This window comes from Sturnira hondurensis, unplaced genomic scaffold (assembly GCF_014824575.4).
Source record: "Sturnira hondurensis isolate 20B ecotype Veracruz unplaced genomic scaffold, ASM1482457v3 Scaffold0013515, whole genome shotgun sequence".
NCBI classification, from domain to species: domain Eukaryota; kingdom Metazoa; phylum Chordata; class Mammalia; order Chiroptera; family Phyllostomidae; genus Sturnira; species Sturnira hondurensis.
In genome coordinates, this window is record NW_028086146.1 from 3,041,997 (window position 1) to 3,069,268 (window position 27,272).

Here is a 27,272-nt window from a genome sequence, read left to right on the forward strand (position 1 = left end):
AACAAGCTGAGAGAACGCCCCAGGGATTCACTGCCTGGGGGGCGTTGCTTCTCTCCAGCACTGGAGGGGCCACTGATGAGGAGTCAGAGTCAAACCACCAGAGTTCCACCCCTGCAAACCCCAGGATGAGGACCTGAGCTGCATCTGCTGTTCCCCAAATTTACTCCTGTATATGGCTTTATTATTATTACATTATTTTTATTACTATCTGGCCAAACTTACTGGCCAAATGCTTGCCCAGTAACTCTTGTGTAGACTGCTGGACATGTAACAGACATGGGGGTGATTAGGATACCGAGTATATCTCTTTTAGAGGCTGGATCAGGTTCAAGGGCACAAAATAGTGGAGTTATGAGGGACACATTTAGGATTTACAGGGACATTCAAAATGGGCCCCTTTGATTTTAACTTGGTTATGATGGTGTAACTTTCAAGACCCAAATTCCCATTCCAACCATGACCAGATAGCGTCCCCTCAGACAGAAGACCGTGAAACATCCATTATTAATGAAGAACATCACAGCCAGAAACCCCACTCAGCCATATCTGGAAAGGGGAAGAATTTCTTATATTTCTCACACTGTCATCATTCTTGCCTTTAAAAAGTCACTGCAGAGATTTGAGTGTCTTTTTGGGGAAGCACCTGAACTTAAAATCAGGAGACCAGGTTCACACTCAGGCTTTCCCACTTGTTTGTCATGGTATCTTAGGCAGCCTCTTTGAGATTCACTTTTCTCATTGGTTAAATGGGTCTGTCTTCCAGCCTACATCACAAAATTATTGAGAGAATCACACAAAACGATGCATATAAAAATCCTTTGTAAATTTCAAAATGCTCCGCAAGCAGTTTTATCAGTGTTAATAATAGACATTTTCTATTTTTAGGAGTAGCTTTGTTATTACAAAGTACACTTCACAAAATGAATTTCACGGACTTCCACCAAGATGGAGGCATAGCTGGAAACACTGTGCCTTCTCCCACAACCAAGTTTGAATACAACAAAGGTTTTGAGAAACAAAGACACAACCAAAGGACAGAAAATTGAATTATACGGAAGTCCAACTACATCTAACCATTCAACGGGACGGTAAGAGGGGCGGAGCCAGCAGCGAGCAGGGTCGGGCAGGACAGGGCCCCCGACCCAGGCGCGCAGGCAGACGAGAACCAGTTGGGGTGCGGGGCAGACCGAGGGCGCATATTCGCGCACAGTGAGACAGACCACACAGGCCCCAGGGGGCGAGGGCTGACGGCGGTGGCACACTCAAGTGCAGTGGGACGAAACGCGTGGGCCCGGTGACAGCAGCAACTGAGGCACCGGTGAGGGCCTTGGTGGCAGGCGGTGGACAGGATGCCAGAGTCCCTCTTTGACCCCACCCCCACATACAGCATCACAACCCAGCGACTTAGTTGCCCTGCAATACCAGTGAGAGCCATTGTCCCTCTCTGACCCCGCCCCCACATACAACGTCACAACCCAGCGACTTAGTTGCCCTGTTCTAGTGAACACTTTAGGGCTCTGATCCTGCTATGGAACAGGCACGAACAACCCGAAAGATGGCACAAGAAAAACTCAAAGTCCCAGAGCCAATAACTCTAAGCGACCAAGAAATTGCCAGCCTCTCAGAAGCACAATTCAGGACACTATTTATCAGGATGCTCACAGAACTGGTAGATTATAGTCACAAATTAGAGGAACAAAGTCACAAATTAGAGGAACATATGAAGGCTAAACTAATTGAAATGAAGGGAGATGCACAGGAAACCAATAGTGATGGAAAGGAAATTGGGACTCAAATCAATGGAATGGACCAGAAGGAAGAACAAAACATCCCACCAGAAAGGAATGAAGAAATGAGAATTCAAAAAAATGAGGAGAGGCTTAGGAACCTCCAGGACATCTTTAAACGTTCCAACATCCGGATTATAGGGGTACCAGAAGGGGGAAAGAAACAGCCACGAGTGGAAAACTTATTTGAACAAATAATAAAGGAGAACTTCCCCAGTCTGGCAAAGGAAATAGACTTCCAGGAAATCCAGGAAGCTCAGAGAGTCCCAAAGAAGTTGGACCCAAGAAGGAACACACCAAGGCACATCATAATTACATTAGCCAAGACTAAAATGAAGGAGAGAATCCTAGAAGCAGCAAGGGATAAGGGGACAGTCACCTACAAAGGAGTACCCATCAGACTGTCAGCGGATTTCTCAAAAGAGACCTTACAGGCAAGAAGGGGCTGGAAAGAAGTATTCCAAGTCATGAAATCCAAAGACCTACAGCCAAGATTGCTTTATCCAGCAAAACTTTCATTTAGAATGGAAGGACAGATAAAGTGCTTCTCAGATAAGGTCAAGTTCAAGGAGTTCATCATCACCAAGCCCTTATTATATGAAATGCTAAAGGGACTTATATAAGAAAAAGAAGATGAAAAATATGAACAGTGAAAGGACAGCAAACACACAGTTATTAACAACCACACCTAAAACAAAAGCAAACCAAGAGGACAGCTAGATCAGGAGTGGAACCATAGAAAAGAAGAACACATGGAGGGTTAGAAACAGGGGGTGGGAGGGGGAGAAGGGGGGAGAAGGCACAGAAAATAGCATAGATGGTAGGTAGAAAATAGATAGGGGGGAGGGCGAGAATAGTGGGGGAAATATAGAATCCAAAGAACTTGAGACACGTGGTTATAAACTAAGGCGGGGAGAATGGTGGGGGAGGGAGGGTGTGGGTGGAGGGGATTAAAGGGGGGGAATAGAACAACTGTAATGGTATAATCAATAAAATATATTAAAACAAACAAACAAACAAAAAAAAACCAAAATGAATTTCACTAAGTCTAGTATTTGCATTTTGCTCTTACGTTTGTGACACAGCTGAGTTATGGCAGCTGGAAAGGTACTCTGTTATAAGAATAATCTGACCCTGGCTGGGTGGCTCAGCTGGTTGGAGCATCATGACATATACCAAAAGGGTGTGGGTTCAATTTCCAGTCAGGGTACATGCCTAGGTTGTAGGTTCCATCTCCTATGGGAGGCAACCGATTGATATCTGTCTGTCAAATCAATAAGCATATCCTCATATGAGGATTAAAAAAATAACCTGCAGGTACATTGTTTCCAAAACTTCTCCAAAAAGAACTCTTTCTGCAGCCTGCTTGTCTTAGAAACTTACTCCACGCTAACCTTTGAGACTAGTGTGCGGGGCATCTCCTGTTTGCCCCTCCGATCCTCTCTCCACTGGCCACTACCCTGCTCCCTTCCCAGAGAGGCTAACCTGTGAAGACAGTGTCACTGGGGCTCCTTTGCCCTCCGGTCTCTAGTTAAATTCAGCCAATAGGGAGCCCTGGCAGAAGATTTGAGGGAGGAAGGAGGGTGAGGTTCCTGTAGTTTCAGTGATCCCTCACCTATCGAGGGAGTTATGTTGCAGAGACCACCGAGATAGGTGAAAATCCACAAAGTGGCAGCGTTATATTTATTTTATTATTTATATATATTTTAAGGCTTTATAAACCCTTCCCACACTCCTATAAACCTTTCTCACTCTCTTATTAACCTTTCCCACACTCTCATAAACACTTCATATGCTCTTAAACACTTTCTACACTCTTAAACCTACACAATTTTAACAACATATAAAATTCTATATGGGTACTCACCAGTGAAGTATGCAGTCGTCCCTCACTATATCGCAGTTCACTTATTGCAGCTTCACTGTATCGCAGGTAAACCTGCAATAAGTGAACCGCGATATAGCGAGGGACGACTGTATTTCCCTGCTTCCCTGTGTGCAGCCTCAGGCCAGCTGTGCCCCTCAGTGGAAGCCACAGGTCCCTCCCAAGGAGTCCTCTGTTCATGCCTGCAACTTCCAGATTGTCCCACTGCATCCTCTTCTCAAGGCAGGCTCGGAGGCAGCCACAGCCTCACCCCTCCCTACACCCTGCACAAACCTTTGCAAACAGACCCTTTATTAACCTCTGGTCAAGTTATAATTTTATTGGGTCAGCTGTGTCCTGCTGGGGCCATCGCTGATACAACTTCTACACAAAATTTCTCTTTATATTCAACCTAAATTTCTTCCTGCTCTTTGAGCTTAGTTCCTATTGCTCTCACTTAAAATTTATCATCACGTGCCCACTGAAGTGAACACTATGTGTTACAGTTCCTGAATTCTACTGAAGCCAATTCATCACTGAGGCTTATTATGAAAAAGAGAGAAAGGCCCACAGGTGATGGAGAAATGTCCTTCTCGAAGTTGTATTTTAGACATGAAAGACAGTGGGGCCTAAAAAGTGGAACGCTTGCTCCCAATGCACCCTATGGATTTTAAGGGTCAGATGCAAAATCCAAGATCCAGAGAGCTGGTCCTCTTACAAGCACTGGCAACATGAATTAGCCTTTCATGTTTTCTGATTTTATTGTTACTAACTTGCATTATGAGTATTTTATGATATTTATATTGAATATATCTGGTAGCTTTATGCAAAATGTATTGTTTTTCAAGTCAGTATTTGGAATTGACCTCAATTCTGATCTTTTGCCATTGTGCCTTTAGTTCATTCCAGATCTCAATTAAATGACCCAAGAAGAGAATATTTGGGGAACCTAAGACTAGCAGGAAGAAATGTCACCTTCGATTTGTCTATTACTACCTGTTAAAGGTCCCTCATAATCCCCATTACATAACAGCATTAAATAATTATGCCTGTAACAGCTTGGAAGTATTCAATGTCTTTTTTGATACAAGATTTCATTCTCTAAATAGGTTGACCTTTCCCTACTGCCTAAGACTTTTATTTTGCTTCTCACTTCCCTGCTGCTCCAAGCTCAAGATGCAACTGAAACTCAACTATGCCTAAGAAACTGTCCCAGTAACTGTGTAATGTAGTTTAAAATGAATAGGTTTCAAATGGTGAGTTGAACACAAGCATTTAGTTCTACTAATTCCTGGGCAGGGGGTGGGGGTGGGCATTAAATTGGCAGTAAAAAAAATTAATGCAAAAATCCATAAATACAGAGAGAATGGGAAAACAGCAATAAAATTTTAGAACCTAGAATGGTTCTAAAATGGGCAAGTGTATGCATGTTCTTGGAGACATGGCACCCACACTCCAAACCAGATTCATCCCTGGGTAATAAGACAAACTCCATACAGCCCATGGCAATTAATAAAACTGCTTATTTGATCTTAACAACATTTAAAATTTTAAATCAGTTTGGGGAAGCATTTTAATACTAAGATGTAGAATCATGTGCAAAGTTATCCGAACACAACCCAGTGACACTGGGGAAAAAAGCTCAGGACAAGACACCAAATTCAAGCTTTCCTGATGTAGTTTAGCAAAATGAACGTTCTGATTGATTGCCCAGCACCTTGGCAACCAACAAAATGTAACAAATCACAAGCACTTTGAAAGCCCGGGCTCTTGCTGCTTTAAACCTGTTCGGGAGCTCACACACCCACTGACTTGGTTTAAACGCCTGTGAGGCTTTAATCCTCAGACCCCCAAAGAACTTACTCCTAGCCTTCACTCCCTGACACCCTTTAAGTTTCTTCCAGAAGCTTGGCAGATATAATTGCTAACATTTGGACTGGCTCTCCTTGCCAACAAGCCAAACACAGACTCATTGCTACGAACAGAAACAGCTGCCTCTCTTTCCTCTCAAAGATGTTTGTGTCCAATTAACTCATGTTATAGCTGTCCTGAGATTTTCTTTTTGTAAAGGGTTTAAAATAGAATAATAACATTATTTCCAATTCCTTTTTCAACACCAGTGAAAGGCTTCTTCCTCTCCCCACCTGAGTAAGACACAAATTTTCATCAGTTTGAGAAGAGTTTTAAAATGAGTAACTGTCAACTTGAGAACAGTTTCAAAATGAGTAGCCCCTACTTCCAGTGGAACTGGACAAGCCTTGGGGGAACTTTCAAGCCTCCTTGCTTGTGAAAGGGGATTCTGTCCTACCAGGGGTCCTTTCCCAGTCTTGTGCCGATCCCCTATCTCCCAGGGCTCATCGTACCTCATTTCTCAGAAAAGTAACTTCTTGTGACCCAAGCAATCAGGCGTCACAAAAAGGGAATGCCTTGCCCTGGCTGACTCAGTGGACTGAGCGCAGGCTGAAAACTAAGAGGTCGCAGGTTCGATTCCCAGTCAGGGCACACACCTGGGTTGCTGGCCAGGTCCCCCAGTGGAGGCCATGGGAGAGGCCACCACACATTGATGTCTCTCTTCCTCTCTTTCTCCCTCCCTTCCCCCCTCTCTAAAAATAAATAAATAAAATCTTAAACAACAACGACAAGGGAATGCCCCTAGTGTGTGTCTGGCTCCCCAGCTCCCCAATACAGCACACACAGCCCCGCCACCCCTAAATTACGTGTCCTCCTCAGGAACGTGGCTGCAATCAGAATGAGAATGTCAGAAGGAAAAAACCAGAGGAAGACATGACAAGACATATGGATCTTCAGTACAAACACAGAAGAAAAGGTGAGGAATGTGGCCTGCAGTGCCTCTGGGAACGCTGGTAGGGATAAATTTGCATTTGAAGATAAGAAAGCAGAAAGTTCAGTGTGAACAGCCCTATGGTCCTGGATACTGAAGTTTTCTTGCTCCCTTATTATCCTCCTTTTCTTTGTACTTCTCTGATTTGTGTTCTTTTCTTGCTTCTGGCCTCCTCTTCTCCACTGGGGTGGCTTCTCAAGGTTCACCAAGTCAGAGTCAGATCTTATGATTCCCTAGCAATGAAGATCCCAGATCTTAAGAAGAATCTCTGATCCAGAGTCAACATGGATAAGAGAAGAATATAAGTCAACATAAGAGAAGAATCTCTTATCCAGAGCCTCCTTTGGAGGCCATCCACCTCCAAAGAGGGCCACCGTCATGGCCCTCCCTCTCTGTGCCCACGGGCCGCTCTTCCCATCCAGAGGTGAAGTCCAGTGCACTCAGTGGAGTGTTATCCAGCCCTATTGGGAAGGACTGGCGTGTATTCCCATTGGGATGAACCTTGAAAACAGTGTGCTAATTGAAATAAGCCAGATACAAAGGGATGAACAGTGTAGGGTGGCACTTACATGAGGTCAAATTCACAGAGACAGAAAGGAGAATGGTGGTTAATTGGGAGTGGGGGGAGTTGTTGAATGGGTACAGAGTTTTTATTTAGGATAATTTAAAAAATGGGTAGTGGTGATGGCCATACAATATTGTGAATACACTTAATACCACTGAACTGTATACTTTAAAATGGTAAAAGTGGTGGCCATTTTTATTATATGTATATTTTATTGCAAATTTAGGAATCACACACACAAATAAATGCAAAAGGAAAGAAAGAAATGAAAAGAGATGGAGTCCAATTTCCTTTTCCCCACCCCTTGATGCTAAGCCGGCCTTAGGAACTTGTTTGACCAGTAGAACGCAGCAGAGGTGACATTCTGGGACATACAAGGCTAGACCTTAAGTAGTCTGGGCCACCCGTGCCTCTTGCCATCCCCCTGAGGTCCCTGCCAAGACACTGGGTGGCAGTGACATGGGAAGGTCACATGTTCATGCTTTAGTCAACAGCCCTTGCTGAGCTCCCAGGCATGTCTTTTGTAAATATACACTTAAGTATTTAAGGATAAAGTTTTGTGAAGGCTGGGATTTATTTCAAAACAACCCAATGACAGGGGGAAAAGAAATGGTTAGGGGTGTAGTAGAGACAAGTCTGAACATTGGTTAATGATTATTGTAGCTGGTCAGTGGGTACAAAGAGCCTGTTGTATTTCTCCCAGATTAGGGGTATATTTGAAATTTACCATATGAAAAGAAGAAGGAAGAGGAGAAAATGGACGAAGAAAAGGAGGAAAGAAGTGAGAAGAAGAGGAGAAGGAAAAGAAAAGGAGAAGGCGGGGGAAGAAGAAAAAGGGGAGGGGGAGAACAAATAAAGCAATTTGACTGGGAAGAGAAAAAACTGGCAAGAAGAGTGTTCTAGAATAGAAAAGCCTAAAGACAGAATAATCAATGGAAATGACCAAACCTTGATTGGGCCATAGATTTTTAAAAACATGGAACTAGGTTACACAGGCATATTTGCTTTTTTTAAAGGATTTTATTTATCTTTAGAGGGGAAGGGAAGGAGAAAGGGAGAGAAATATCAATATATGGTTGCCTTTCGTGTGTCCCATGCTGGGAACTGATCTGCAACCCAGGCATGTGCCCTGACTGGGAATTGAACCGCTGTTGTTTGGTTCGCAGGCCTGTGCTCAATCCACTCAGCTATACCAGCCAGGGCAGGCATATTCACTTTTTGACAATACATCAATCTGTGCATTTATACACACAGAAATGTGCACAAATCATACTTCAGTTAAAGGGCGTTTTCATTAAGAAAACATTATGCAACATTTTGGAGTGACTGGGGAACTTGAAAGAAGAGCTGAATATTAGGTGACATTAGGAAATTATTAAGTTTTTTAAAAATTACAATAATGTTATTATGGTGAGATAGAAGAAGTCTTGTTTTTAGGACAGAACACCTCCTAAAGAATACAGGGGTAAAGTACCATGAAGTCTGAAACTCTGAAACAGTCCAATATAAAGCCCCTTATTTAGGTTTAGACAGACACAGCAAATATGGTAAAATGTTAACAGCTACAGAGTCCAAGTGGAAGCTGTGTGAGAATTTGTGGGGTTATTTGCTCAACTTGCCTATAAGTTTGAGAATTTTCATGGTAGAACATTGAAAAATTTTGAAGAGACTTTTTCAGGTGCAAAAGTAACAAATCAGAAGCAACGGTCTACTAGCTGATGCCCGCAAACTCCTTTCTAAAACAGCTGGGTGACTTGCCTGCAGGTGCAAGGCTCCTACAGCAGGATCCATCACATAGTCAGTCTTCTTTTCGGCAGGGCACAGCATGTCTGCGTCTCTCCTGCACACCCGCACACAAAGCCTACTGCCCGCCGAGGCCCACTCGGCCACACAGAGCTCCCAGGCAGCCCCTTCCCCCAGACAGAGATCCTGCTGTGGAAACAGACCCACGCAAGCAAGGTGGCGACGAACAGCGGGGGCAGACCTCCTGAAACTGCATCCCAGCTCTTCTTCCACCTCCCGCCATGAGGCCTTGGGCAAATTATGTAACCGCTCTGTGCCTCAGTTTCCTCAGAATGACGAAACTACTAACACTTCCCAGATTAGTGGGTGGTGTATGCACCTCGGTTACGTGTTTATTATTATCACCAACTGTTTCAGTCATTACGAACATTACCAGTCTAGTCCTTCAGTTCTGACTACAACGAACAACCAAGGATCAGCAGACATTCACAAACCAAACAGCACAAGAAACAAGGATGAAGAGGTGACCAGACCCACTGAGTCCTGAGGAGAAAACAGCTAACTCGGAAAGGAGAAGAGGAAAACTTTTAATGGATCTAATCAGTATCTTCAGAGAGATCAGGGAAATTATAGCATATATGAAACAAGAATAGCCACTATGAAAAAAAGGATGAATCGAAGTTCAAAAAGAATGCCAGAACATCAAAATATATCATTATCAAGTACTTCAATAGAATGGCAGAAGAAAAAGATAATACCCAGAATATAAATTTAAAAAGACCAACAAACAGAAAATGTGAGACTTTGAAAAGTTTTAACAAAGAGCCTCAATTCAAGAGGCCCAACAGCTCATTACTGGGTGTTCTAGAAAGAAAGAGCAGAGTAAATTGAGGAGAGGAAATAACCAAATAAACAATTTTAAAAATTGCTCAGCCTTGATGCAAGACTTGGTTCACAGACCCAGCTCTAAGGTGAAACAACAAAACCCTTGGAAGGAAATACGAGTGCATCCTCACAGCCTCGGCCTAGCCCAGCGTCCTAAACCGTGAGGGTGCTGCAACCAAGAAAAAACCGACACCTCACCGAGATGAAAAACTTGGGAGCTTCAAAGCACACCATCAAAAAAGTAAAAAGACAGGCCCTGGCTGGTGTAGCTCAGTGGATTGAGCACAGGCCTTCGAACGAGAGGATCGCGGTTCGATTCCCAGTCAGAGCACATACCTGGGTTGCAGGCCGGTTCCCTGCAGGCCAACTCCCAGCAGGGGACGCACAAAAGGCAACCATACATTGATGTTTCTCTCCCTCTCCCCTTCCCCTCTAAAGGTAAATAAATAAATAAAATCTTAAAAAAAAAAGTAAAAAGACAACCCACAGAATGCGAGAAAATACTAGCAAATAATTTAGCTGATGAGGGACTTGTAATAAAAACACAAATAAACCAATTTAAAAATGAGCAAAGGGTCCGAATAGACATTTCTCCAAAGAAGCTTTGTAAATGCCAATAAGCACATGAAAAGATGCTCAACATTAAATCAAATAACGAGAAACGATGTAACATCCATAAAAGACTATAATAAAAAATACGGACAGTATATAAATGTTGGAAAAAATGTGGAGAGATGAAAACCCACATATGCTATTGATGGGAATGTAAAGTGACACAGCCACTTTGGAAAACAGTTCCTCAAAATGTTAAATATGGAGTTACCATATGACCCAGCAGTTCTAATCATATAGCCAAGAAAATAAAAACAAGTCCATAAAAATACTTGTACACTAATGCTTGTAGCGGCATTACTGAAAATAGCCCCAAAGTAGAAATGTCCACTAACTGATAGACAGATAAATAAGATGCAGTTCATCCATCAGTGGAATATTATTCAACAATAAAAGGGATAAAGGACTGACATGCACTGCAAGGTGGATACCCCTTGAAAATATTGTGCTTAAAAAACATGCTAACTGAAAGAACCCAGTTACAAAGGATCACATATTAAATACTTTAATTTATTTGAAATACCCCAAAGAGGCAAATCTATACAGACAAACTGCATTAGCGGTTTCCCTTTCTCTAGTCAATATCAGATACAAAGGGTCCCTCAGTCCCCATAAGTAACAAAGTCTCATTTCAGTAATTACAATGTCCTGGCCTCTATCCCAGTCAAAACTTGCAACTTCATTTAAATTTCAGCTTTTCTTCTCATCAGGCTGATTGCTGTAGGGAGCAAGAAAGCCTGCGGCGGCGGGAAAGGCAAAGGAGTTAGGCCGTTTTCTTGATTTCCGTACTTCTTGTGTCCACGTCTCCTGAGCCTGCCAGCCGCAGCTCCGTCGTTGAGGAGAGGAAGAAATGGGGGGTGAGAGGGGAGCCCAGGACATGATGGTAAACAAGGGAAGGGGCAGCAAGAGTTCATTTGACTGTTCGCCCTAGACTCAGCAAGTGTTTAGAGAGGAATCTCCTGAATGGGGCTCCCACCGGCTCCTCTGAGGTACCAGCTGTGGAGCTGGCTGTTCCCTTGATGTGGGTGTCCAGCTGTGCAGGCTGAAGTCCCTCACTCCTGCAAGGGGCTCTTGGGAGCAGGATCTAAGGTTCCCCCAGGTCTGCTATCTCTTGCCTCTGGTCATCTTGAAAGTATGCCTCATGGCTTTGGTCTGTAAGAGTACATTTATTTCCCAACTGCCGTCTCTGAGTCTGAGGCCGCAGGGCACTCCAACCAGACCTCTGAATTCCCCCCAAGCAGGTGCCTGACAGTCCAATCTACTATCAAGGCATCCATATCTGGTTCTCCAAGAATGTATCTGTAAGCACCACTCCCCTTTGGAGATGAAACTCAAAATGCCATAGCAATTTGGTGACTTTCTCAAAAACATCTGTCTCTTTAATCCCTAATCTTTTTTGGAGGCTGGGGATGGAGATGGGTTAAGGGTTGCAAAACTGGTTTTGGCCCAGGTTTGCAAATCCTGCTTAGACAATCTAATGCACTAAAACGAGGGAGCTGCTCACATCTGCTGTATTGCAGCCTCAGGAGAATCTGGAACTAGAGAATCCAATTCAAACATCCTAATACAATCACATTCACATAAATGCTATTATTGGTATTTACTATTTTAAAAACAATTTTTAGATGTTTGAATGGTATAGTTTAAGAGCAAAATGTAAACATTAAAACACTGACAATATGAAAGTGACGGTGTTATTATTAAAAACTGGGAGGTGAGAGGGGGAAGAAGTAGAGCTAAGTGCTGGTCTCTTCGCCCTACAGAAGAGAGAGCCAAGATACACTGTACGGCCCCGCTGGTGGCTCAGATGGTGGGAGTGTCGTCCCACACACCAAAAGTTTGTGGATTCGATTCCTGGTCAGGGCACATACCTACGTTGGGGGTTCAGTCCCTAGTCAGGGCATGTATAGGAAGCAATGGATCGATGTTTCTCTCTCATTTCAATGTTTCTCTTTCCCTCTCTCTCTCTCCTCCTAACCCCACTCCTTCCTCTCTCCCTAAAATCAGTAAACATATCCTTGGGAAAGGATTTTTTAAAAATTTACTATACAAAATTGATGGATTAAGAAATGGGAGCTTATAATATTATTTAAAATTATAAAGTCATCAATAGGGGAAATAATCTTTTACATTGGAAATTGTTTGCTCTTGATGGAAAATATCCAACCTAGAATACAGTATGCACACACACACAGAAATGTACGCACATGTACAAACACCCTAGCTTAATCCTAGTCATAGCTAAAAAAGCTACAAATATTTGCAAACTATTTTCCAACATTATTATTTGTGTTTTGGACACCTGAGCACTTTATCAGTAGCATAAGGAAAAGGACCCAACGAATGAGAGCTACCAATCTGAGTTTCCACGAGAACTGGAGTTCTAAGGAACTAGGTCAAACTGACCCTGCTTTGTTCAAACGAGTATAAAACCTGATGGAATCACTGAAACAATCACACAAAAAAGGGAGGACAAAGGTCGGTGGTTCTCAAAAGAAAGTATTCAAGTGTTCTTGACCGGTGTGCAACCCAACAACTCAAAATGAGGACAGCTTGCCTCCTCAAAGGGTCCTTAAAAGACTAACCAGCCCCTCCCAACCTCCATCTTCAAAATACACCCTAACCACCCTAAAGCTAACAGGGGAAGAATACAAAGTCCTAGAGAACAAAGCAAGTGAGAGAAATGTAAGACAGAAGGATAAGATAAACTTTGGGAACTCACGTAGGACCTAAATGCCTTACTGACTGCCTAACCAACTCCACATCAATGCCAGGTGTGTACTGAGCACACTGATCCGGGGATACAGGATGGAGAAGACAGACAAGACCTCTGTTCTCACAGAACTGTTTACTGGGAGAGCACACCACCACTAGCAATCCAACAACACAGAGAGGGAAGTACAGGCTGGGAAGTAACGAGTCGGTGCTGGGACATAGTGAGGGGCGAGAGACACTGGAATCAGGGTGGTCAGGGAGGGTGGTCTCTTTCAGGAAGTGACTGCTGAGAAGCCAGCCAAGCAAACAGCTAGAGGAAGAAGGCCCCGGGTTGATGTAGAAGATTCTGGCTGTGCAGGAATCAGACGGTGCTCCTGGGGCAGAGTGTGGCACGTGAGGGGAGAAGGGCTGGAGCTCCGCCTGGCCAAGCCTGGGTCTGTAAGAACACAGATTCAGTACCCACTGGCTTCTCTCACGGAGCACGGCCTCTTACCAAAAATAATAATAATAATCATCATCATCAGTTGGTGCATTCTCTAAACTCAGAAATGGGTGTGGGTGGACCAAAAAAGGGGTCAAGTGCCCAGTAAAAGGGGGATGGCGGTAGGGCCGCCCCTTGGTAGCACGAGATTATCCCATCTATTCAGAACAGAAAACTAGACTCAGAAAAATTAAGTGGTTTACACAGAGTTCTATAATCTTCAGAAAATGAGCAAGGACTCAGACCAGGAGTGTCTGACTGACATGGCCAGTTTCACTTATTACATTACATGATTTTTCATTTAAAGATGCTTTAAATGAAAGATTTAAAGATTTCCTTTAAAGATTTTTCATTTAAAGATGCTTGAACTCATATAATAAAATTATAGTGCATCTTTCCAAAAGAAAACAATGTTAAAGAAATTAATGTCTTTAAAGGAGGACTTTCTTAATATCTGTCTAGAACACGCACTCACATTCTCTTCACCATTTGGAATTCTCAAAGTATAAACAGCATTAGAGATTTTCTGGTTTTAATTTAATTTAAAGAATTGAGGTTTGTATTTCTGAGCACTTCGATATTAACCCAATGGAAAAAGATGACTTCTACAGTCAATTATGACCATACACGCTGAACACCACCCGAAGCTCTTCCAGACAGTTGTTGTACAACAAGCCTCAGGCACTCCAACGTGCGCTGCAGAGCTCACCCGCGGCCTCATTTGCTCCCATCCTGCTAACACGTTAAAATGCTGTGTTAATGATTTACTCCCTCCAGAAATATGAGCATAGCTTCACTAAATGCAATAACTGATCGACTGGTAAAAAAATGTTGCCTAAACCCTCTTGTGGGTCTGAGAATTCTTTAATTTTTTTCAAGATCATCAACACAGTCTTAGAACCCATTTTTCTGAATGTATTTGACAATGTGCTTCTTCTCCTTATATCTAAGAATTTAACCAGTTTTGTGTTTACTACCCACTGCCTAGTAAACTGTGGTCTGTTCAAGATAAACTGTTAAGTACCTAAACAAAATGATGAGAAAATTATTTCACCCTATTTCAAAATAGATGGGGAAAAATGAAAAATAAAATGTTATATAGAAAAAAATGTGTAAGTATACTTCAAATTGAGTTTCCTAGACCCTCTACCTCATCCTTGAATGTTGGCAACTTCACTGGAAATGGTCTATTTTTTACAGTATTCCCTGAATCAGAAGGACACAGCAAAGAAAAACAAAGACCTGACACTGGGAATGTACTAAATGCCAATGAATTGTACACTTTAAAATGACTTTCTGTTATGTGAATTTGACATAAATAATGAAAATGTAAGTCACCGGTACATGTCTGTATTACCATAAATATAATATTTGTGTGAAAAAGAGAAAAATATAGAAAATCTGAGCAATGAAATTCTGAGGCTGTCCAATCAAAACAGTGTAACAATAAAAAATTATGTAATCATGATTAATATTGAGATTTTCTTCAAAAGAATATGGAGGAAAAAAGAATATGGAGGGTGGAAAGAATGGGTAAGGGTCAAGCTGGACAAGACTGGCTGTAAGTTAATACGTAAGTACTAAAGCTGGGTGATTGGCACAGGGGGTTCATTACATTATTCTCTCCACTTTTATTCTGCTAAACATGTTCATAGTAAACATTTTTTTTCAAAATCATATCTTTATAATAGGTCTAGTCCTGAAATGAAAAGCACATATTTAGCCCTGGCTGTATAAGAAACTTAAAGTCAATCAGAACACTAGCAAAATTATCATCTTACTTTACCATTCCAAAAACATCTGAGTTGTAATATTGTCTATTGTTAACTTTTTTTAATGAACCAAGAAGCTTCAGCATTTCTTCAACGGTTTGTTTAACAGACTTCATAAATAGCACATTTTACAAAAGGCAAGAATTTACGGTACATACCAGGAGTATCATAGGCCGTTTCCAAGTTGTTAATCCTATGATTCCAGAGAGTATCACCTACAAAAACAAAAAATATCACACATCTAGAAAAGGCACCAATTCCATTAAACTAATCCCCAGTCTCTATAGTACACATTTTTTGGTGTGTGCTGACATTTCAAAGCCTCTAATTCAAATATTTAATATTCCTGCTGATTACAGGAGCCCTGGTAGTCTACTTTGGATTATTCTTCATGCCCAAGGCTCCAAAGCTTTCTTATTGATTGTGTATGTTTTTTCTTAAGGTCAGTTAAGAATACACAAACAAAAATTAATCTACCCTCTGGTCAGTGAAGGAATCAGCACTTCTGATCCAGGCTCCCTGACCCCAGTAGCACCTCATCTGTTGCCAGAGTCAGTCCCATAAGATGCACGTCTCGCCACAACCGCCTTTCTTCAGGCGGGCAGCCATCTTTACAGAACACGCAAATTCCTCAAAACAGTGGACAAGGCCTTCAGGACCCTCCCCTGCCTGCTCCTCAAACCTGGATTCTATGTACCCTCACCCCTCTCACCACACACCTTCCTTACAGGCACATCCATCGTTCCTCAGACTGGCCAGGCTCTAGAGTCTAAACATTCTAAGGCTTTGTACTTCTCTTTGCTATAGTGCCCTCCCCTTCCAACTCATCTCTGAGCTGCTGAGATCTCCTATGCACCCTGCAAGACCCCAACTAACAGCTGCTTCCTCTGACAAGTTTCCACTGATCCCTACAGCGCACAGTCCCGGAAGCCTTTTATATGCAAGTTCCACACACACACACACCCCAAAACTCTGTATTACATCTCTGGCTTTCCCACCAACTGTGAATTCCTATCCTGTCTCTCTGAAACCACAGCTCCTAGCACAGTGCCTGAGACATGACTGGCAACTAATAAATGTTCCTGAGCATTTATTGCACAAAAGGGAAGGGACCACAGGGAGAAAGATCAAATGTTTCAAAATGGCACTTCAGTAAACAACAAACTAATATCTTTGGGAAAGAGGGGCTGGCATTTTGCAAAAACGTAAACTGGAAATCAACATCAGCCCTTCCTTTGAATACCACGGTTCACTAAGCAGGAAAGAATAATCAAAGTAATTATTCAGCCCAGGGACATTCTGATGTCATTTGAGCACATTTACCTTTGTGTAGTAAAGTACATTGGCTGAATGCAGTCATGAGGATTTTCTTTCAAGTGCACTTTTTACCAAAATCACTGAAATGCACCATTTCACAATTACTGTTTATTGACTACAAATCAGTAAAGATTTGGCATGCAAAGCTCACAGTCCTGCTTGTAATATTCCCCATTCCCTACTGACTGACTGAGAGTAAATCATTCCACAACATCAAACCAGCTGAGGTCAAGTTCACCCTCTAGTATCAAGGACCAAAAACCACGTTTGAGCAGATAAGCCACAACTTTTGTATCCCATCTATGTTCAAACCTACTATCAGCTGTCTACCCACCAGGCACCATATGCGCTCAATCACCTTAAATTCAATAGGGCGGTTCCTCACTCTAAGAGTTTCTGCATGGCGACATGCAGGGCATTTTGCGGCTCGTCAGGGGGGTGTGGGCTGCATCTACTTTAGAAATCAGGACTCAGTATCCGGTATCCGCAGGACCTTGGGGTCCAGGCTTCTAAAAAACTGTGTGACCTTGGCCAAGTCATTTCACTTTCCTGGTCCTCACTCTACAAAAACCATCTCTGGGTCTCTTCTAACTCAAAAGGTTTACCCCATTGCGACGATAGTGATACCTCAGAAACGAAACCCCGTGACCCAGCACCAGCTCCACCCTGTAGACCACTGGTGGGCACGCATGCGGGCATGTGGGCTGCATGCGTCCGTTCCTGTGAGCGCGCATGCATGCATGAGTGCTGCTCGCATCAGTCCCTGTGCACACATATGCGTGCATGTGTGTGTCCACCTGCACACGTGTTCCCTGCCAGCCCGCTCTGCTGCTAACTGGACTTTCCTGAGAAAATGCAACTATCTTTGTGAAAACATGAGTGAAAGTAGCGCTGCCCTTGAGGGAAACACAAACGGCCCACTGCACGGAAATATAAATACGATTGGAATCATCAGTTAGTGTTTGGTATTTATGCCGCTGGTCTCCATTAACACACAACCCTGTGGTGGTTCAGCTTTTTAGAACACATTTTTTCCATTAAAACAACATTATCAGAGTGAGATATCCAGCCCAACCCAGAAAAGCCCACACAAATAGTGAAATGCCTTAAACCACACTTCCCACACCCCCACCAGCCACATCATCCCCCCTCCTCCACATTACCATTTAGTATATGTACATAACTTACACATGCACACACTGTTCTCTAAATTCTTAACTAGGCACACGTGGGTATGTGTATCTATACAAATGCACAGGGGTGTCATTTTTACAAAAACATGGATTATAAAAGGTTCTTTTCTTTCTCTTTTTTCTCTCAATAAATGAATGCTTCATGAAAATTTCTTCATGTTCACAGGAAAAGCTCTCATCATTTCATTTAATGGCTATATAATATTCCTTTCTATGGCTGCACCTAATATATTCCATCATTTCCACATTTGTCAGCATCCACTCTATTTTCAGTTTTTTGCTCTCACAAACTGCTGTGCCAGACCTCCACGAACCGTTTGACTTTGTTTCTGTTGGATAAACCCCCAGGAGTAGGTTGCTAAGTTCAGAGGGAGATATATATATGTACAAAATGTATTTGACAAATACATTATTTCTTAAAAAATAAATTATTTTTTCTTTAAAAATAAATTATAATGTATGTATTTGACACATACATTATTTCTTTAAAATATGTACAAAGTGTATTTGACAAATAAGAAATATGAATAATATAAAACACATATGACAGAGATACTTAAGACCTCAGTAGGGAGAAATATAAGTTTATTAAATAAGAAGACCTTAAATGGTGGTATTCTTAAAGAAAGACTCAAAATAAATCAAGACAAACACTGTGCTCCTAGATAGGAAGACAAAATATTTAAACATGTCATTTACATCTTGGAACTGCTTTAATAGATGTACTCACAGCCATGTTAAATCCCAATGGCATTTTTGTAAACTGCCCTTCTTTACAGGGATGCTTTAAAGAACTGCATGCATTCAGATTGGACATGGGAACTATAATGATTTACATCCACCTCAGCCCTGAACCCTGCAACGAAGGCACACATTGACTCCTACTCAACTGTCCCCACTCCTCAAGCCCAAGTAAAACCTAAGACACTTGGTGGGACCCTGTGAGTGGGGAAGCGGAGAGAGTAAACAGGAAGCAGGGCTAGAATGGAGCACAGAAGTGCTGCAATTAGGAATGAATCTTTTAAGAGCTCAAGACTTAGGGAATGGATGCTCACATTTCATGTAGGGGAGGGGTGGAATTCATGAATGAGGAGAGGGGTTGGGGGAGGGAGAAAAGAAGGGGCAGACTGCAAATTGATGCAGATGTGGAAGAAAACAGCATGGATACTCCTCAAAAAACTTAAAATAGAGATACCATACAACCCAGCAATTCCACTTCTAGATATTTACACGAAGAAAATGAAAACACTAATTCAGAAAGACATATGCCCACCTATGTTCAACGTAGCATTTACAATAGCCAAGATGGGAAACCAGCCCAGATGTCCATCATTAGGTGAGTGGATAAAGATGGGATACAGGGAGCATCTGAGATCTTGCTCCCTGGCATATGTTGTCAGTTTGGCTCACATAAATTCCTATTTTAAAAGACAAGAAGAAGATGTGGTATGTGTGTATAGGTGTGTGTACGTATATATACATGTATATGTATAATTAAATATTACTTGGCCATGAAAAAGAATGAAATCTTTCCATCTGTAACAACAAGGATGGGCCTATATGGTAGTATTCTAAGTGAAATGAGTCAAATAGAGAAAGACAAATACCATATGGTTTCACTTATATGCAGAATCTTAAAAACAAATGAACAAATAAAACAAAATAAAAATAGACTCATAAAAACACAAACCAAAGGGATGGTTACCAGAGGGGGGGGGAGGGAATGGGTGGAAAGGCAACGGGAAATGTAGTTGATATACTGTGATAAGTTTGCACCTTGACAGATGATTACTAGAATTAGTTGGGTGGTCACAAGGTAACATATAAAAATGTCAAATCACTATATTGTACACCAGAAATTAATATAACCAATATAATGCTGTATATCAACTGGAATTAAAAATTTAAAAAGACTGGGAAAAAAGTAACACATTAAAGATGTTTCCATTGGGATGATGGGTGTTTTAAATTCTCTCTCCCCTCTCCTTTCTGAATTTCCTACAATTTCTACAATAATATGTTTTACTTTTGTTTTTCAAAGGAAGACGTAGAAGTCAGAGTATGCTTTGGCTCTAACTCCTTCGGGGGCGCAGTATCTGGGGCTCCAGAAAGGAGCCGAGAAGGTCCCTTAACGACGGCCACTCACGGCCCCCACTGCCCAGTGATGCTGTGAGATTAAACCCACTGGCACTCTCATGAGGTCTTGGATCTGTGAATAGTCCTTCAGATACCACTAAAGGCTCCTCAAGGCACTCAGTGATGGTGAGAGTTAATGAATAAACAAACGGATGATGAACTAATAAGTGAATGAAGGCCAAAAGTAGGAGACAAACTTGCTCAAAGATGACCAGGGAAGCCTAAACACATGTTTTACCCTTGTGCTTCACACATCAACACCAAAAAGCAACTCTATCAGCATTCTTTCCACCCAGTACAAGATGCAACTTGCTCTGAATGAACAGGCAAGAAACTATTTTCTAACCCAGATTATCTCTGTATTATCATCATGAGATTTATTACAATTTTGGTTTTTTTTACTTGCAATCCATTCCTATAACTTTTAGGAACAAACAGAGGTTCTCTCTCCCTCTCTCTCTCTGTATGTATGTGTATGTGTGTGTGTGTGTGTGTGTGTATATATATATATATATATATATATATATATATATATCAAAGAAAGATTCTGAGATATTCCAAGCAGGAGTCATTGTTACCTACCACACACAGTTAATGTGCCTTAGTGCTTCAGTTTAAAAATCAAGTCACTCATATCAAAAGCATATAATTCTCCTCCCCTATTTTTATTTGTTAATCCATTAGCATGCCTTAAGGCGAAAATGTTCTGGTTTGTCAAAAGCTGCTGTATCAACATAGAGATCAAAAGAGCCATGTCCTTAATGTCCCATGTTTACCTTGTAAACAAGCCCACAAAAATCTAACTGCTCAGTGTCCTGCCTCGTCCTATAGCTTTTACACTGGCAATGTTTGGAAATTCATGTGTGTGAACATATCATTCTTCCCTATCTGCCCTGCATGACTCATTTAAAAAAATTAAGGAAGGGGGAAACAGGATATTTCCAAAGTATACGTGATGGTTGCCAGAATGTCCCACAAAACACGGGCCCGTCCGCCTTACTGTGGTGAAGTGCTGCCGTGGGGTGGGGAGCACACAGCACCACGTGCAGGTGATGGATTACGGAACTGCACACCTGAAGCCTGTACACTTTTACTTTTACCACGGTCACCCCAACACATTAAATGAAAAGTAAAATAAAACATTTCCTCGAAGCTTAAAAAACATTGATAAATGTTCTAGTATGTGCCAAGCCTGGTGCCAGGGGCCAGCAGGAAGCACTGTCCTCAATGTTTCTTAATTACACCCTCACATAATCAATTTTGAGGCAAAAATCATCCCACCTGTTTTATAGATGAGTCACTGAGGCTCAGAGGCTCAATGACTTGCTCAAAAACATAAATGTAACTGCTGTCATATAAAATAAAGGACCAAAGAAATCAATGAAACTCATAATAAACATTTAAAATGCTGCTTAAACATGAAAGTAGTACTTAATGATCATAATAGAAAAGACATCTTGACTGTTATTTAACTGTTAAAGACTTCAGAGGTTTTGCATTAGCTTCTCCTTTGGGCCGTTTGTTTTTTCTTTTTATGTTTTGTTGTTGCAATTGTCTTTTAAAGTTTATCTTAAGCTTCACCAATGTCTTTTTCATTATAAGGAACTGGAATCTTGCTGAAGAATCACAGACTCAAGGAACAGGTGGCCGTGAGTACAGGTCAGAGACTTCGAAGAGAGAGACATGAATGTGTGCAGACAATAAAGAAAATGGGGGCTCCCACAGAAGGTCCACAAACAATAATCAACTCCTTACCACTTGGCCTAAAACATCTCCCAAAGATGACACATGTCGCCAGAGTCAGGAACTTCACTTTCTGAAGCAGGAGACACACACCAATGCAACTCTCTCTACTTTCTCATGAACACAGAGTGGTAGGCTGAGTCTCCAGTAATCCCAGTGGCATCTAATGTTAACTAAGTGCCCCCGCAAATCAGGAGCCAAGACAGCATGGCCTGCACATGGATATCGAGATTTTTCCGCCATAGAGTCAAATTTCAGGTTGTTTTTACAAATGGCTAACCTCTTAGCTTCATAAACTTTGGTAATAATAATAGATTAAGTCATTAACCAAGGATATCAGGAAGAAATGAAATGATTAGAAGGTGCTAAAAAAAACCAGTAAGTACATGAGCCCTGGCTGGTATGGCTCAGTGGATTGAGTGCCAGCCTGTGAACCGAAAGGTCGCAGGTTTGATTCCCAGTCAGGGCACATGCCTGGGTTGTACGCCATGTCCCCAGTTGGGGGCGTGCGAGAGGCAACTGATGGACGTAACTCTTGCACAGTGATGTTTCTCTCCCTTTCTCCCTCCCTTGCCCTCTCTCTAAAAATAAATAAATAAAATCTTTTACAAAATGACTACATGAAAAACACTTCCTTCAACTTGCTGAAATTATTTTTTTAAAAAGTCTTTACAGCACCTGAAAATTCTTAAATATATATTAAAATAGATAAACCAGGCCTTCAGGATTCAGGCAAATGAAGGAAGCCTCAAAATCTCCGGCTTAAGGTGAGAACACTTGAGAGGTGTATACGGAACAAATACTCTTGAACTATCTCATGTTTAACAAAATAGTCCTTTCAAATAAATTTGTCCCTTGACTTAATTTTGTATCAAATATACAAACACAATTTTTACTGAAGCCAAAAGATTTGCCCAGTGAGTTGATATAGCAGATTAAGTCATATAATGGCCTGCCAAAGCTTGAAATACGAGGATATCCTTCTACTGTGTTCCTACGTGGGTCTGAAGTAACCTTAGACTTAAGGTGGCATTGCCACTCGACTGCCAAGTGTCGTGGGCCAACCAAACTCCTGAGCGATGAGTAAAACGCGGTATATCCATCCGTACAATAGAATCTCATTTGGCAATAAACAAGCATGAAGCACCGACATGTCACAACATGGATGAACCTGGAAAGCATTACACCAAGTGAAAGAACCAGTCACCAAGGATCACATGTTATGATTCCCTTTACACTAAAGGCCCAGAGTAACAAATCCAGAGAGACAGAAAACTTGATTAGTCAGTGGTTGGCCAGGGATATGAAGGTCAGGGGAAATGGGGAATGATTGCTAATGGGCACAGGGCTTCTTTGGAGGGTGATGAAGATTTTCTAAAATTGACTGTAATGATGCACAATTCTGTGAATCCACTAAAAATCACTGAATTGCCACTTCCAGTGGAAGAACTATAGGGAATGTGAATTATATCTCAATGAAGCTGTTACTTGTTTAATAAAAATTTCTACAGTATTCAAGTCATGATTTTAAGCTTTTTTCATAAAAAACCTTAGTTTTGCTCTTTAAATTAGTTATAATATACTACTAGGTCTCTTCCTTTAACTATTAAAATCTTTCCTTTTAGAAATATGTACCTTAGTAAGAAATGGCTGAAATTTTAAGTGGGATTTAACTTAAAATAATCCAGGAGGTGTGAAGATGGGGGAAAGTGTGGGTATAAAGTGGGCATCAGCAGATAACTACTAAAGCGGGGTGATGGGTAAGTGAGGGTTCCTTATACTCTCCTCTCCATATTTGTTGAGATTTTAAAATTTCCTAATAAAAGACTAAAAGTGGAGGGAGAGTGGTGTTTAAGACTTCCTGGTCACTTCTATGTTGTCTCTCTATTCTCTTTATATTCCCTTTCTTTAAATATACACATATCAAAATATCTACAGATGAACTAAGGTGATGTCTGATACTTTCTTCAAAATAAACAGGAAGTAGTTCATCTGATTAACGGACTAGGAAGCCTGATGGAGGTAATTCCTCCCCTGCCTGGAACACCCACCCTCCCGCAGTTACCTGAACACACAGGCCCAGCCGCAGAGCCAGGAAAAAGTANTTTAAGACTTCCTGGTCACTTCTACGTTGTCTCTCTATTCTCTTTATATTCCCTTTCTTTAAATATACACATATCAAAATATCTACAGATGAAATAAGGTGATGTCTGATACTTTCTTCAAAATAAACAGGAAGTAGTTCATCTGATTAACGGACTAGGAAGCCTGATGGAGGTAATTCCTCCCCTGCCTGGAACACCCACCCTCCCGCAGTTACCTGAACACACAGGCCCAGCCGCAGAGCCAGGAAAAAGTACAGACGGAGCAATTCTTGGGTCTGGGTGAGGATTTATGGAGGTTCATCGTAAAGTATTTGAACAAAGGTAAAACTTTTCACAGTGCAGAGTTTTTTTTAAAAAAAAAAACCCACCTTTCTCACACACCCACGTTCAAAAAGTATGCTGCTGTGAGACTTTCTTCCTAAAACACCTGGAGAGCCGTGGTGCCAAATGCCATCCTCAGACCCTCCTGAGTGGCTCTGGAGATGCGGTATCTATTGATTCTGTTGCCACCTTGCAAATTCTGAGGTCACCCTCAGAAACAGGCCACAAAAAGTAAGAATTGTGAACAAAAGTTTGCAAAAGTAGAGCCAGGGACAAGGGGCAGAAAACATCCCAATTGAAAAGAACTTAGTTCCAAATAACTGATTCTTTCCCTGATCTGGTTTCCTGAATCCTGGGAACAAGGACACACCAGGCGGCAGGCCCAGTGAGAGCCTTCATCTTCTGCCTGGTGGCTTCCTTCCTTCCTTCCTTCCTTCCTTCCTTTTCTCTTCTTTTCTTTTCTTTCATACTTCACCAACTCTAGCTGTGGCTTGAGAGACATCTAACTGCACTCACCTCTGGAAAAATTCACAATAGTACACCTGATTTCGGGTTTTAATTTTACAAAGGAAAAAATAGTTTTCAATAATCCTAAACTAGCTATCTTTGAAAAAGACAAGAGATTATGGTTTGACCAAGAGCAAATCCCTAAAAATGTGTGCAAGTTCCATTTCCGGCCCATGGTATTTAGAGAAATAAAATGCACCCACCATTGGGCTGAATTTAGTCTGACAAGTAGGCTAAAAAGCATCATGGATCTAATTCCTATCCAGTCAGAAACACCCACCCACCTGCCGTGTTAAAGGACACTGAGGGAGGCCCGCAGGAGAGCCCAAGGGCAAGGCTAAGAGCTCAGGATTCCTTTTACTTGGTGCACACAGACTGTGAACTCCAGTAACCATAGCATGGGTTGTACCCCACTAAGATCATTCAGCATCAAAGTATTTTTCTAAGGAGAGGAAACTGGCATCAGTTTAAGTATACAACGTCAGTCCAGCCTCCAGGTACTTAATGTTCTTAATGTTCTTACCAAACAATTACTCTGGGTTCAGTGAGTTCTCCCTATATTCTTAGAATATGGCCTTGAATCTGGGTATGTGAGGACCTGCAAAAGGACAATTTTCGTGCATTCAGAACATATGTTCATTACAGATCCTAGACAAAACCACCGGCACTGCCAGGCTTCTAGATTTAGTTAGTTCATAAAAAGGTCATTAACTTTAAAATATTCATCTTCCACAATCTTTCCATGAAGATCCATTTCCAAGTCTCTCAACCCCAAGCATACTTCAAGAGTTCGGATGCCTAGAAAGCCGTGAAACTGCTGTGAGGCAGGGAAGAGTAGCCACCCAGCATCCACAGACACTAAGGGCGGGTTCCATGGCCCCAGACCAACCTCTCCCACTAGGGGTGGCAGACATCTCCAGGTCACTGTCCCAGGGGATTCTGTGGGCTCACGGGTGAAGATGGTACAGGTCCTGGAGAATTGCATTCTGCATAGCAGCCTGTGGCTCCAAGAACCCAGTGGGGGCATAGGGCCCTCCCTTAATGACCAAGTACCAGCACGAGTTTACACACACCCTGCCATTACTTTTGCACTCATCCTTGGTTACATTTCACATTTTTCATGTCTTAAGGGAGAACAAAATAAGCGACCTACCTCAGTCAAGATGTCACTTCATGCATCCTACAAACACACCTACTATGTGCCAGGCATTGTTGACACATCAGTAAACAAAACCTCAAAATCGCTCTCCTCCCACGGACATTGTCAGTGAAGTAAACACTTAGTGATCAAAAGAAGTGTAGTCATTGCTTCCACTTTCCTGCCACCCATCCCCATCTTTCCAATTTCCCCAAGAGCTGGGAATCTGTTTTATTCAATTAGTTTGACAGGAACCACAAAATCCTTTAGCTTGCGAGGAACAGACACTGTCCAGGTGCAACCCAATTCACCTCTGAACTCCATTCTCTTGGATCCTTTCCCACCGAAAAACTTCAGCTGGCCTGAGGGGCTGTGGTCCCCACCTGCAGCCCTGGAAGCCCAACCCAGGGGCAGTGGAGGGGTCCCGCTAGAGCCGGCTACTCCCTAGAGGGTTAGGGGGGTCCTGCAGAGGCGAGCGGGAAGTGCGAGGCACTCACCGAGGAGCCAGCCCAGAACGGGCACGCGTTCTTCACCTGCGGGGAGCTGCTGAGCGAAAGCGCCCCGAAGCTGAGTGCGACCATGCAGCACCCCAGGATCAGCTGTAGCAGCCCGAGCGACAGCAGCGGACGCGCTGGCAGCCCCGCGGAGCTCGGGGCGGCGGTGGCCGCGGCCGCGGCGGCGGCCCGGCGGGAGGAGAGCGCGGGCGGTGCCGCCAGCACCCCAGCGGCGGTGGCCGAGCAGCGAGGCCGCAGCGGGGGCTGCAGCGCGGCCCGGGGCCAGCGTGGCCGCAGTGGGGGCAGCGGCGGCTCCTGGGCGACTGTGGCCGAGGCCCCCGGGCCCCCGGCCTGTTGCCCTCCCGAGAGCCCAGCCACCGGGCAGCAGGAGCCCGGGAGCACCACGGGCAGGGACATGTATGGGCGGGTAAGGGAGCGGCCCTGGGCGGCCGGGAGGGGACGGCAAGCGGGGCCTCGGGCGCCACGCACTGGGCACCGCGGGCGGGCTCCGTAGACAGGGGGGAGGGAAAAAAATGTGCACAGCCCAACCACTTGCTGCTGCCGCGGCCTCTGCTGCCTCAGCCGCCGGACAGGCTGCTCCGGCACCTGGCGGCAGCTCCCACCCGCCACCCGGCAGGTCCGCCTCCGGCCGGCCCGAGGAGCACCCTCACTCTCACCCACAAAAACCCACTCTTCCTCGGCTCCTGCACTGGGGCCGTGGGGCGGCAGCAACCTTTCGGTCATAGCCGAATCTGCATCCCATCTACGGGGTGCAGAAAAGATTCCCAGCCCCATTTTTTTAAAACAGATCCCTGGATATGAGGGAAACCACAGCCAGTGCGCGCTGGAGCTAGCGCGGATAACCTAAGAGCCGGTTCCGCCAGCCGCCAAGCTGCGTCTGCACAGCAGTGCAGGAGAAGCCCAGAGACCCTCGCTCTTCGCTGGTTCAGCCACAAAAGAACACTAGCAACCTTAAATGTGAAAGGGAGCCTGACTTTAAACTTTCTGCACTCCACCCCCCCCGGGGGGGGCATGTCAGAAGGAGGGGCTAT

The 27,272-nt window shown here is 43.1% G+C and overlaps 1 protein-coding gene across 2 annotated transcripts in view; it reads right to left on the reverse strand.

Moving 5' to 3' along the window:
- Positions 1–27,040, reverse strand: part of ENTREP1 (endosomal transmembrane epsin interactor 1) — a 49,800-nt gene extending 22,760 nt beyond the window's left edge. The window contains exons 1-2 of one of the 2 annotated variants that reach the window (XM_037061696.1): positions 26,224–27,040; positions 15,425–15,481 (exon numbers count right to left, since the gene is read on the reverse strand). In XM_037061696.1, coding sequence (XP_036917591.1) covers positions 15,425–15,481; positions 26,224–27,015 — 849 coding nt within the window. In that variant the 5' untranslated portion in view covers positions 27,016–27,040. The remainder of the gene's footprint in view (positions 1–15,424; positions 15,482–26,223) is intronic. The other variant, XM_037061695.1, reaches the window with a different exon arrangement.
- Between the last annotated feature and the right edge of the window lie 232 nt (positions 27,041–27,272).